This window comes from Chionomys nivalis, chromosome X, assembly GCF_950005125.1.
Source record: "Chionomys nivalis chromosome X, mChiNiv1.1, whole genome shotgun sequence".
Taxonomy (NCBI): Eukaryota; Metazoa; Chordata; class Mammalia; order Rodentia; family Cricetidae; genus Chionomys; species Chionomys nivalis.
The window spans coordinates 82,272,777-82,285,537 of record NC_080112.1 but is presented as its reverse complement, the minus strand read 5'-3'; the positions used below and the strand labels follow the sequence as shown (position 1 = coordinate 82,285,537).

The 12,761-nt window shown below is 35.4% G+C and overlaps 1 protein-coding gene across 2 annotated transcripts in view; it reads left to right on the top strand.

Annotated features, from left to right (window-relative positions):
- Chm (CHM Rab escort protein) overlaps positions 1–12,761 on the top strand; it is a 154,720-nt gene that overhangs the window by 104,563 nt on the left and 37,396 nt on the right. For both annotated transcript variants that reach the window (XM_057759801.1, XM_057759802.1), the window contains one exon: positions 2,854–2,931. In XM_057759801.1, the coding sequence (XP_057615784.1) occupies positions 2,854–2,931 (78 nt within the window). The remainder of the gene's footprint in view (positions 1–2,853; positions 2,932–12,761) is intronic.

The window sequence follows — 12,761 nt, the reverse complement described above, 5'->3', positions numbered from 1 at the left end:
CAGTGTGGCACCAAGAACAGAAGAGGCAAGATATATGGCTAAGATGTATAAAATAAAGTCAGTTTCTGGGAGTGAGCTTTCTGAAGGCTATGCATTCTTTTTGGGCAACTTTTTCCTAAGTTAAGCATGATGATTATGCCTTCTAAGAGTGACAGCCGTGCTGAGGTCAGTGCCCAGTCCTGGAGTTTAGTTGATTATTTGTCAAATGGCCAAAGCTCTTGTCCCTACTCAAACTGTTGATCTGGCCACCCCCATCCTAAAACTATCTGATTCACCCCGCCTTTACCCTAAATTGATTTCTTAAAGCTGTATGTTGAACCAGTGTCTCTGGGCAAACAACAACACTCCTTTCAGGCATGACATTTAGAGAACATAGAGATCACCTCCCAGAAGCTCAGGACAATGGCTAGATCTTAGATCTTCTTTGGTTAAATGAAACTTCTTTGTTGTGTATATAAATGCCCATTTATTTTTTAATTCTGCTCTAGATATTTTTGATTGCATGTTGGTATATAAAAAGACTATTTTAAAATGAACATATGATATATTTGTAATTCTGTATATTGTATATTTTATAACTTTTTTACAATATTATTTTGTTTTTTCTTCAAAAGAACCCTATGTGAATAAAGCTGCTGAGGGAAATTAGATAGAGTGGAGCTGATTATCCTGTTTCCATGGTCACACAGCTAGTATGTGGCATAGTTGGCATATGAACTCAGGCAGTCAAAATTCTTCCTTAACCGCAATGCCTAAAATGTGTACAGGAAGAAAGAAAAAGTTGCCTACATCTTCTTCCATACATAAAACAGGGATTACCTAAAATATCTACATGGCAATAGGTATTGCTGCTCTAAAAAATGTATGCATTTTGAGATTACTGTAACAAAGTGTTATCCAAGACTTAGTAACTACTAATGTATTTGTACATCTCTTTTTGTATCTGTGGCTTGCCTTTTAAAAAAAAAAAAAAAAAAAACAACTTTGTCAACATGTTTAAATGTTTAAATTTATTCTATTTTCTCAGTTTAATGATGAGTTTTGTGTTTTGTTGAGAAATATCTTTCCTGACTCCATATCTTCCTGTGTTCTCTTTTAGCTTTCTTTTCCAACTTATGCCTGTTCTCTTCCTGAAAATTATTTTGAATACAGTACGAATCAGAGATCGTTCTTCTGATAAATGTAACTTGCTGTCCTCAAATCTCTTGGTCATGACCCATTCTTTACCTTGGTTCATATTGCTGCTTCTTTTTATAAACATTTCTATGTATACATATATCTTTCTCTTAATTTCCTATTTCTGCACTAACTGACTCAGTAGGATAAAACAACACAATTTTATTATCTTGCATTCCTGGAGGTCAGCAGTCTGAAAGCGACCAGCAGGACTGCATTCCTTCTTAGGGCACGAAGGAAGGCTCTGTTCCTTTCCTTTTCTAGTTTAAAAAGGCCACCTGCATTCTTTGGCATGGGGCCACCTCATACAAACAGCTTCCCTCTGACCCCCGTGCTCATCTGCAGATCTTTATATCTGACTTTAACCTTCCTGCTTCTTTGAAGAACACTCTAATTGTGTTGTGCTCACCAGGATAATCTGATGGCAGGAACCTTAATGCATTGTACTTGTAAAGTCCTTCACGACGGCAGTGTACCATGTCTATATATCTCTGAGATTAGGGTGTGGACATCTGCTGGTAGACAGATCAGCCTACCGTAGTCACCTTTCTGATATTCCATTGTTCTCTTTCACAGTTTTGTTTAATCCTTTTTATGCATACCTATAACCTCTACGTAATATTTCTATGTGAATAAGGAAGGTGTTATGGGTTTAAGCCTGCTGTTAATTTGTGCCTGCTAATTCTCACTTGCGGCTTGATGTGTTTCTTTTTGTACTGGATAATTTCAAGTTTTAAAATCATCATTGTGAGATTCTAACCTATGGAAGTCTCATACGGCCCTAGTTGAAGTCCAGGGTTATCATTTACCTAGAGCCACTTTTCTTGATATTTCCTTGGTAAGAGGTGTTTTGCATCATTTAATGGTGTAATCTTTTCAAATTTCCAATGTTAGAGAGGGGGAAACCTTGGTTATGAGTAGAGAAGTCTGTTTCGTCTACTCAAGCTTCAAGACAAATCAGCATTCTGCTTACCTACACACCCATCCACTCACCCCTGCAACTCTACTAATGAGTGTGTTTCTTTTCTACATCATTTTATTTCATTCCCTTAAATAATGAAATATCATGAAAGATGATTTCCTTTTCTGTTTAGGTCTTCAGGCTTGTTCTCCGTATGTGGGTGTTGAATCACTAGTGCCTAGCTGGATGGCACAGCAAACTCCTTCCAGCTTCTGCTGCATGTTAACTCATGCCATGGTCTATGTTTTCAGTGCCTAGTTATTGTCTTGGCTTCTGGAGATTTTGCTTACCTCTATGGTAAGTGATTTCTTCAGAAGTTCCCTGAAGTCACTTTGTTCCATCTTTCATTACCCTTCTCTGTTGTTGTTTTTGTTGTAGTTGTGGTTCATCTTACATCACCTCTGGAGGGTATTTATGCTTATATGTACCTTAAAAACTGCAGGAGCTGACTTTAGGGGGAAATTTAACTCTTGCTTAGCGACACTTTTGGCCAGATCATAATTTTAGATCAATATTATATTATTAATCATGATCACTTTGTTGCATACAGAAATTGTTAATATTATGTCTGAGAAATTTTTAAATGAGTAGTGAAAAATGTATATTATTGGATTTCTTTTTTATAATCCCAGTTGCTATGTATAAGATAACTAAATGTTGTTCCCTTAATTTTCAATTCAGTTATCTTAATTCTCATTTTTCTATTCTTTTTCTAGAATGTGTGCTGTGTTTGGTGGAATCTATTGTCTTCGCCATTCTGTACAGTGCCTTGTAGTGGACAAAGAATCCAGAAAGTAAGAATACCATACATAACCTTCCTATATGTGTACACCAGACATGGGTGAAAAACAGAAGTTGCGTTTTAAAAAGTGATCCTTGAATGATCCTCCTTGGTATTAATAACATATCAACCTTGATTAAAAGTAATTTGTGTTTAGGTCTTCCAGAACAAGGAAAGTGAGTTCAGAATATAGAAACTAAATTAATTTCCCTGCAATATGACTGTAGCTCCTGATCATTCAAGCTTGGAAGACAAATCATTTCAGCTGCCTGGGGTAGGTGATGAGTGATGTTAGTTTTCCTTGTGGCCTTACCTCCTCTAATTGATTTTCATCAGATGACAACAAAGCCCTCTGTTATTGCATTTTTAAAAATGGAGCTCACCTAAAGACTCATCAGATTAATCTCTGCTGATAATGCATGTCACTTCAAGAGAAAAGACTTTAATGAGTTTTTAGGTAGATTGTTGTCATAAACTATGCCCTGTTATCTGAAGATAAATTCTTTTACAACAGAATCAGGCCTACAAGCTGGTAAAGGATTAAAGGACGAATTTACCCGCTTTCTTACACTAGCTGAGTAACATCTATTTACCTCTATTTTGTATTTTAATTATTTTCTCTAGGGTTTATTATTGATTACTAGTATACACTTTTGTCTGAATTAAGTTCAGTAAAACACAATCATACAATTTATAAGTCTTACCTTGAAACAAAAATAGGTCAACTGGATAAAGTTTTAAGAGCTATTTTAAACTGCTGTTTCTCTTCTTTTTTAGATGTTCCCAAGTATCTATTGACTGTGTTTCATAGATGACTATTTTAGGAGTGTATTAAAAATAGTGTTGTTGAAATTATCAAGTGCCATAATATTTGTAACTAGATTCTTAAACAATTTGTTTCTCTGTGCAGTAATTGGGTATAGTCCAAATAGAATAAATTTTGGCCATTAATTTCTCATAGGTGAGTTACAGTGTTATAAGTAGTTATTTTAGTTAAGATTTAGTGCTAGAAATAAATAATACCTAGTAAATTTGCGGTTCTATAGTGTAAAAATTGACATGTGATTTAAGATTCTTATAAAGTATCTTTAGCAACAGAACAGAATCATATTATGTAAGTGAAAGTGAAAGAAGTGATAATATATAAAAGACTATTTCTTTTTTCTTTTTTCTTTTTTTTTTTTTTTTTTTTTTTTTTTTGGTTTTTCGAGACAGGGTTTCTCTGTGGTTTTGGAGCCTGTCCTGGAACTAGCTCTTGTAGACCAGGCTGGTCTCGAACTCACAGAGATCCGCCTGCCTCTGCCTCCCGAGTGCTGGGATTAAAGGCGTGCGCCACCACCGCCCGGCCTAAAAGACTATTTCTAAAGGATTAGGATACTCAGATTTTGGCTTATGAAGTTCATATGAGTGATTGTCCTGTAAGTTCGTAAAGGAGGGGTTGTCTGTATGTCTCCCAGTTTGTTTTTCCTTTTACAGTCATTTTGAAACATGAATGCTTTCCTGTGACAGAAAGCAGATAATGAATTACTTGTTTGGTGTTTATTTGCTTCGATCATTTTTATACGCTTTGGGTACCATTCCAGTACCACATGTTGGTCTCAGTCACATAAAAAATTTACATGGCTCATATTTCTTGGTGACTTTTCTCTCTCTCTCTCTCTCTCTCTCTCTCTCTCTCTCTCTCTCTCTCTCCCTCTCTCTCCCTCTCTCTCCCTCTCTCTCCCTCCCTCCCTCCCTCCCTCCCTCCCTCCCTCCCTCCCTCCCTCCCTTCCTTTCCTTGTTTCTCTCTTTCTTTCTTGAAAAGGGTATGCTAGTACAGTAATAGCATTTGTTGAAATAAAGGCTACATTTACCTTACATCTGATTTACATTTTTTATGAAATATTCTGAATAAAGAATCTATTTTTATGAACTTATCCAGCTTCTAATTGGAACAGATAGGTGAAGAATAAAGGTCTTAGAAACCATAAGAACCTCTGTACTAGTAATTTTAAAAGTATAAAGTGACAAAGAAAATTGAATTGAGTAAATATTCTTGTAGAGTCCTGTCAAAATAGAGTTTCTGTTGTGTTGGTTTCTTTGATGTTTTGAGACAGGTTCTTACTGTGTACCTCAGGATGACGGGTGTTTGTCACCTAATATAATTAATTATAAATTGTTCTTAGATGACACCAAGAAACAGTGATCATCTCTGTAAGCTAAATTTAAAGATTTAGGCAAGAGTACTGTGTTCTGTGCTGAGTTTGTTGATCCTAGATCTTAATTTATTATAAGGCTGTGATAGATGAATTTGGCCAGATAAACTGACACTATGAACTTAAGGTAGTAGGCAGCTTACTTCTAGTTTAAAATCTTTTGTATTATCATACTGTCCTGGAGCTCCATATTGATTAGCAACACCTAAGATATGCAAAGGTCTGTTAATTCTGCTTTTGAATCGTGTTAATGATGTGAATGGCAGCTGGTTCTGTTTTGGGCCAATTCTTTTATCTGTAAGATAGTTTAGAAGGATTCAGCAATAACCATTGAGTCTTCTGCCAGATTTGACCCGATGCTTTGATTATGTTGAATGATATTGGAATGTACTTAGCTGGCTCTTCCTTAACATTTAAAAATAAATGATCTTAAAATATTCCATGTGCTTAAATGTGGGCCAGTAGTCACATTATAAACAATTTGCACATTTTATATCTAATTTATAAACCAATGGTACAGTGTCTGTTTTGGGCTGTGTTAATATTGCTAAGGTCCAGTTTAACAATGAACATAGTTTTCTTATCTATTATGGGTGTTGGTTGCTTGGTTGCTTTGTTGATTTTGGTTTTTTGAGACGTGGTTTCTTTGTGTAGCCCTGGCTGTCCTTGAATTTGCTCTGTAGACCAGGTTGGCCTTGAACTCAAAGAGATCTGCCTGCCTCTGCCTTCCAAGTGTTGGGATTAAAGACTTGCCATCACTGCCCTGCTCTATCTTGTTTTGTTTTCTTTTCTAACTTTTGTAAAGATACGGCCTGTAATTCTCTTACTGAACCGTTTGTTTCTTCCAAGCTTTAACAGTTTATCCCATAATAATAGTATAGTTTTTAATCTTGGCTTGAAGTGCTGTGACTCCTGTTACCTTACCATATGAGTCATTTAAGTGATCTTTAAAGTTCTTTCTTAAAAAACATATAAAAATAAAAGCATGTAGTATTTTAAAATTGGAAATTTATACATCTGATAACAGTGACGAGGTTTATGTAATTATCAAAAGCTAATTTAAGTTCAAGTTGGTTTTAGGCTAATGTATCTTTCCCAACCACTGTTCTCATTTAAGCTGTACTATTTTAGAGAAATGTCAGTAGTAGGAGATACATTGTGAAGATCTAAAAGTACAGGATAATTTTGTTTCAAATCCTAATCTTATATATTCAATCATCATTTCTTTTTAAGGACTCTATGGTGACTTAGAAAATTATTTGCATTTGTATTCTTTTAGTTTGCCTCTCTTACTAGGTGGCACACTTGACATTGCTTCTCCCACTTAGTGTAATTACAACTTGCCTAGGCTCAGAGTCCTGAAATCTCAGCACTAAGTCAGACCTCTATGCTATTCCGCGAGTCTGGTCGCCTTTTACAGTTACTTGATAAATTCTCTGTAGGAAATGCAAGATCTCACTATAATATCTTTATAAATAAGGCATGTCTATCACTCATTATCTTCAGTAACCATCTAATAAGTTAGTGAGGCTTAGACTGACTTTAGCTTTGTGTGTGTGCTTTGTTTCTCACCTTCTGTTTAAAAAAGTTGACAGAAACATGAATATAAATGACCACAGCATTGAGGCTGATATCATGTTTACACATTAATGTAGGAAATAAACTTTGAGAGGCACATGATATTATAATATATGAAATATGTAACCAACTTCATTCCTATTTTTTCCTAGAGCTTGATTTTTTTTTCATATTTGTTTCATTTGTTGTGCCTGTGTTGTGCATTTTTTGATTTTTTGAGACAGGGTTTCTCCGTAGCTTTTTGGTTCCTGTCCTGGAACTAGCTCTTGTAGACCAGGCTGGCCTTGAACTCACAGAAATCGCCTGTCTCTGCTGGGATTTAAAGGCGTGAGCCACCACTGCCAGGCCCTGAATGCTTTTCTTGAGCAGCTTTCTTTTCCTTTCTAGTTCTGCTGACTGGGTACAATTCAGATAAATTGAGTTTGGCTCCTTAGCGGTACAGTATTAAACATTTGAGTTTGGTAGCTATGACTTTGGACTAGTGGTCTATAAAATAGTCTATGTGTTCATCTTCTATGTATACTTCAGCTGTTTGGCTTACTAAGTTTACTGTTAGGATATTAGACATATTTTTTTCTGTTTAACTTCCCTGATTTGGATGTTAATAATAGTTTGTTAGGCTGAACATAAGATTCCATCATTTGTGCCATTACTGAAGTTCTGATTGTTGGGTGTCCCTTCTGTAAAATAGTAACAATTATATTCTAGATGCTTGCTCTTTACTAACTCTCTTGCTAGTTGCTATGTTGTGATGTGATAAAAAAGGAAATAAAATATAGACCCTGTGTCTGTGTATTGGGACTTAAGGGAACAGTGCAGCCTTCAATGTCACATAAACTGTATTTGAGTTCTGACATTGCTATTTCCAAGCTGTGTGAAATTAAGCAGGATGTTTAACTCCTCTATGCCCTAGTGTTATTATAAAAAAAAAATAGAGTGGCCGACAAACCATATCTTGTAGGGTTCTTGTAATATTGGCAGAGCAGATAAACCTCATAAAACCATTGATTACACATTCAAGTAGTTCATTATATATTAGTAACATACATAATTGGAAACCTCTTCATGCCCTAAAGAAAGAAGGCCTGTTGTATTCTACCCTTTGCCAAAAAACTGTGGCTTATTAGCTATATTTTTCAATAGGGTAAATAATTTTTGGCAGTGATTAGGAAGAAGGGATGTAATGAAAAGATACTTTGTCTCCAGAATCACAGTTGCTTACTTTTAGTGTTCATAAGCACAGAATACTTCCATCATCTAGCCATTCCTCCATTCATGAAAATATTAGTTGTTTTTGATGTACTGGCCACTGGGAATACAGACAAGAACAATGCAGTCAGGATTTTTGTTTCTACACAGTTTAAAGTCCACTGGAAGACATTATAAAACAATTAATGTAGCCAGGTATCTTAAGCATTTTTGGTGTACAGATCTTGCTCTCTGCTCTGTGAAGAGGAAATGTAAAGAGCCTCTGAGTTTTGGTCATCTCTGGATAAACATAAAGCCTTATAGGAGATATCTGACCAATGCCTAACGCTCATTTCTTTTTTCTTCTTTGTTTCCCACCTTCTTGACAGGTAACACTGACATGATTATAAGTTTCTTGCCTGAGACCTTCTTGTACTTGTCAGCTTAACTCTGTTCCTGTATAAACATTGTAAATCAGTTTCCCTAAACTACATTCCCTGATACTCTGCCCTTCCATTCAAAGCTGAGTAGATACCTCCCTTAGTACTCTGTAATGCCCTTTCCTCACCTTTTTTTTTGGGGGGGGGTTGTTTTGTTTTGTTTTCAGACAGCACTTTTCTGTATACTCTTGGCTGTCCTGGAATTCACTTTGTAGACCAGGCTGGCTCAAACATACAGAAATTTGCCTGCCTCTGCTTCCGCAGTACTGGGATTAAAGGCATGTACCACCACTTCCTGGCTTCATTCCTTACCTTTTATGGCTGAGCAGAACTATTATTTTAAAATTGCCTGTGTCTGCATCTTCACTATTACCTTCTGGAACAGTACGGGCACAGCCAATTGCCATATTTTTATGTTGAATAAGTGAGGTATCAGCTTCATAGCAGTCCACTGCCTTCTTAAATGCTACAGGAGCCCAAGGCAGTGTCAGTGATGTGGGAGAGAAGAGGCTAATTATAAGAAATATTTTAAGGTGGAATCTAATATAGTAGTAGATTAGATATGAAGAGATTTGGGTGGGAAAGTTATAAGTGTAGGTCATAGCCTTGTTTGATAGAGAGATTACAAGGAAGGAAAGTAGATGTGGATCTATGTTAAAGCCAATTTGGAGCATGCCATGCTGGATGTAAAAGGGAAGTTGGTAATAATAACTTCATTGTGTACTTGAAATTTGATAAGAGCAGATTTTAAGCATCTTTACTCCCCAATGGCAATTGTGGGTGGTAATTGGATGTGTTAATTTGATTCTTTTATTCATTACACAGTGTATGCATATGTCAAATTGTCACGTTGCATTCCTTAGATATATTTAGTTTTTATTTGCCAATTACATATTCTTAAGAGAATAAGTAGCCTCTGTCAAGAAAAGAAATTAGTACATAATTAGAAAGATCGATACACATCTTATGAAAAGGTCAGAGCAACAACTAAAATCCCAATCCTGTTAATGAGTTGAAATGACTGTAGTAGATGTTTACCCCGGAAATATCATTGTGAAACATTTTGGAACAGTTCTCTGAAGGATGTAAAATTGGAATTGGCCTTTAAGAGAACTCAAAAGATCTGTCCAATAGGAAGATTTGTTTCCTTCAATGATTAGGAATCTTATCATTTCCTTAACTAATATTTTCCTTTTTTATTATTTCATTTCTGATTTCTATACTGTGTTATTGCCTGGGCTTTTTATTCTGAAGATCAAAGGGGTTGCCTATTTATTAGTACTATTATTTTCTCTTCTTCATTGAGTTCCAGATGTTTCATTTTAAACGTGCTGTGTTTTTTTCTCCCTTATTGTCATTTTGCTACTTTTCTTCTTGTATCATTGAACCAAGAACTGAATAAGAGTTGTGGTTTGTTGATTTAGAAAGCCTTGCCCAAGAAATGTTCTGTCTAGCTTCAGTGATTCTTATGATCGGCTTGGTCATTGTGTCCCTGTAACTAGGAACTCCTATCATGTTCCTTCTCAATTTACTATTTATGAGGCTCAGCAAGGCCCTCTGCTAAGTCCGAAATGCTGTTAATCTTTAATGGCTTCCTTAGGTTTATGTGGGAGGAGTAGGCAGGAGGGTATTTTAATGTGTCTGGCAGCACTGTTTCATTTTGCTGTTTTCCATTAAGCGAATGTCATCTAATTTTTATATTAATCTTTATAATATAAAGATTAAGAATAGGTCCCAAATCAATATCCACTCTTGATTGTTTTCCCAATTAGGCTGCATATATGGCAATAAGTCAAGTATCTGAGGGAAAGCAAATCTTAGCACTTGCTTAACTCGTCTTGGTTTGCACAGCTTTGCATAGGGCTATTGACTCAATACTTCAGAGTAAGAATGAGACTAACAAGTGAGTCATGTTGTTACCATCTACCAGACTAAGACTGGGCATATTTACTAGTCTCCTCACTCTGTACAGATGTGGGTAATTTCTCTCTTATCTGTAGCGCTTGACATTTCTCACTTAAGTGCAACATAAAGATGCAGCAGTAGCAGAGGCTTCGCTTTGATTCTTTCTTGGGACTTGGAAGCTTATCAGAATCTCCAGGGGTACTTATTATTTGAAAAAGTCCCCCAGGTGTGATTCTGATTTGTTTCCTTCTCCTGCTCCTCCTCCTCCTTTGGAAATCACTGTTTCATCAGAAGCTTCTGCATAAACAGGCACATTAATTGGCATCTTATCCTTCCTGCAGAGTTGAGCTTACTTGTTTCCATATCACGTTATTTCCTCTCTGGGTTATTTGCATTAATTCTTTCTAACATTGTAACGCCTGAAAAGAGTGTCTGCCAGTCACCAAAGGATCCCTTATTAGTCTTTGGAGGCCAACAAAAGAGGAAAGACTTCGTAATCTTGAGGGCTAGGCTTATTTTTGGGATTGCTCATTTGTTTGTTTGTTCATTTGTTTGATAATAGGGGTCCTTTGAAAAGGCACTGAGGTTGCAGATTTATATGGAAAGCACTTTTTTTCTCAGTTTCGTTCCAACATTTTATGATAAAGGGTTTCAAATCCTTTAACAACATTGAATTTGAAGTGACCACCTCTTCTGTCTTGCTTTCAGTTTCTGCGGTGAACATTGCAGTATACTTGTTTATTCACTCATCTTCAGTTAGTCACCTCTTGGGCCATCTATTGATTCGTCTTTTCTGCATTCCACAGTAAATTGCAGATGTCAGTAAAATTCATCCTAGCCATTTCAGTATGGACATCATGTTCCCCATCGCCCTTTTAAATATAATTACAGTTATGTCCCATTCTTAAGCACTCCTTAGTTGAGTTTACATAGCACTTTATACTCCCTTTTATTTGGCTGCCTGTATTATTCCTTCTTCAATTTCTGTAGCTTCTTAGTTAAAAGTGAAGCATGTTTGCCAGTGGTTATAGGACAATTATAATCATTATATCATGACAATTCAGCAGATGTCTCTTCTCCATTCCTTCAAGTACTTTGATCTTTAAATTTTTTATGAATGCTTCAAAGCAGGAGGTTAAAAAACAAACTTATCTTCCTACTTTTTAAAAGTTACCTTGGCCAGTATTTGGTGTAAGTAAGTCTTTTGTACTAATTTAATGAAATATTTTACACATAATGTGAGCTCTTAGTTTAAGGAAATGAAAGAGAATTGAAGTATAGGCAAGATTTGGAAGTCATTTAAATATTCATACAACAGATTTATGTTAAAATATGCTTAATTATTTATAAGTATTACGTAACATCACTATACATAATATAATATGTATATTATCATATCAGCAGAATATCAGCAGAATACAAACTTATTTCCTTTTTGCATTGGTCTTGGATGCTGGTCACCTTATTTTTATATATACCTGTAAGCAATCCTTTATTTGACTTGTTTAGAGCAATGGAGGATACTTTAATTTATAGCAGAATGTTTTAAATATAAGTGTGAAATCATTTGCTTATTGTGAGTACCAGCATATAAGTATATTTCTAATAAAAAAATTCTTGTACCAAAAGAAGCTGTGACAAAAGCAAATTGATATTTCCATAATAAAAAGATATAGCAAACATATAGTCATTTGCATATAGTTCCTGAAATATTGCATAGTGGCTTTGTCAGTGCTGGTAAGTCCGTTTCAAGGATGTCGCTCTTAGTCCATTAGTTTGGATAATGAGCCCTATAAAGTACATTTATAACTTGTGGCACTGCAAGGAGATGGATTCCAATTTTCATCCTTTTATCTAGACACATTGAAAGAAGGTCAATGGAGGGTTCTATATGATTCATTGTCCCAACACATATCAGATGACAGAGACCTGATAATGTCCGTGCATAAGTGTTTTCCTTATTTGGAAACAGCACTTGAAAGAAATCTTTCCATGATTATCCTTTGAAGTAAAGTGGAAACAGATATTAAAAGAGACTCTATCCTTTTTTTCTGTTTAAAACATTATCAAACACGTGACCAGATAGCTATTCTTGAACAAAAGAGAAAGCAACACTTAACAGAAAAATAAAAAAGCCTTCAGTGGCCTTTGCAGGCTGTGAATGATACAAGATATTTAATCAGCTTTCCTTTCCCTCTTAGAACTGTTAAAGATGGAAAAAAAAAGAAAGCTGATTTTTTTTTTCTAAACAAAGGAATGACTTCTATGTTTCTAAATGTGAGGAAAGCTTGAAATTTTGCAATAATGCTTTGCTGGCCTCACACTTACAGACTAATGACAATCAAAATAAATATTTAAGAAACAGTTTACGTGCATTTGTAGCTTAAGAGATGTGAGAATAACAGCCAGAATATATCTCTAGTTCATTGTCAGAAAATGCAGAGTAGTTGGCAATTTTTTAAAGGTTCACAAGGTTTCAAATTCAAAATCATCAGTTCATGATTTCATTTTGTCAGTTGCTTAATCATTAATATAAT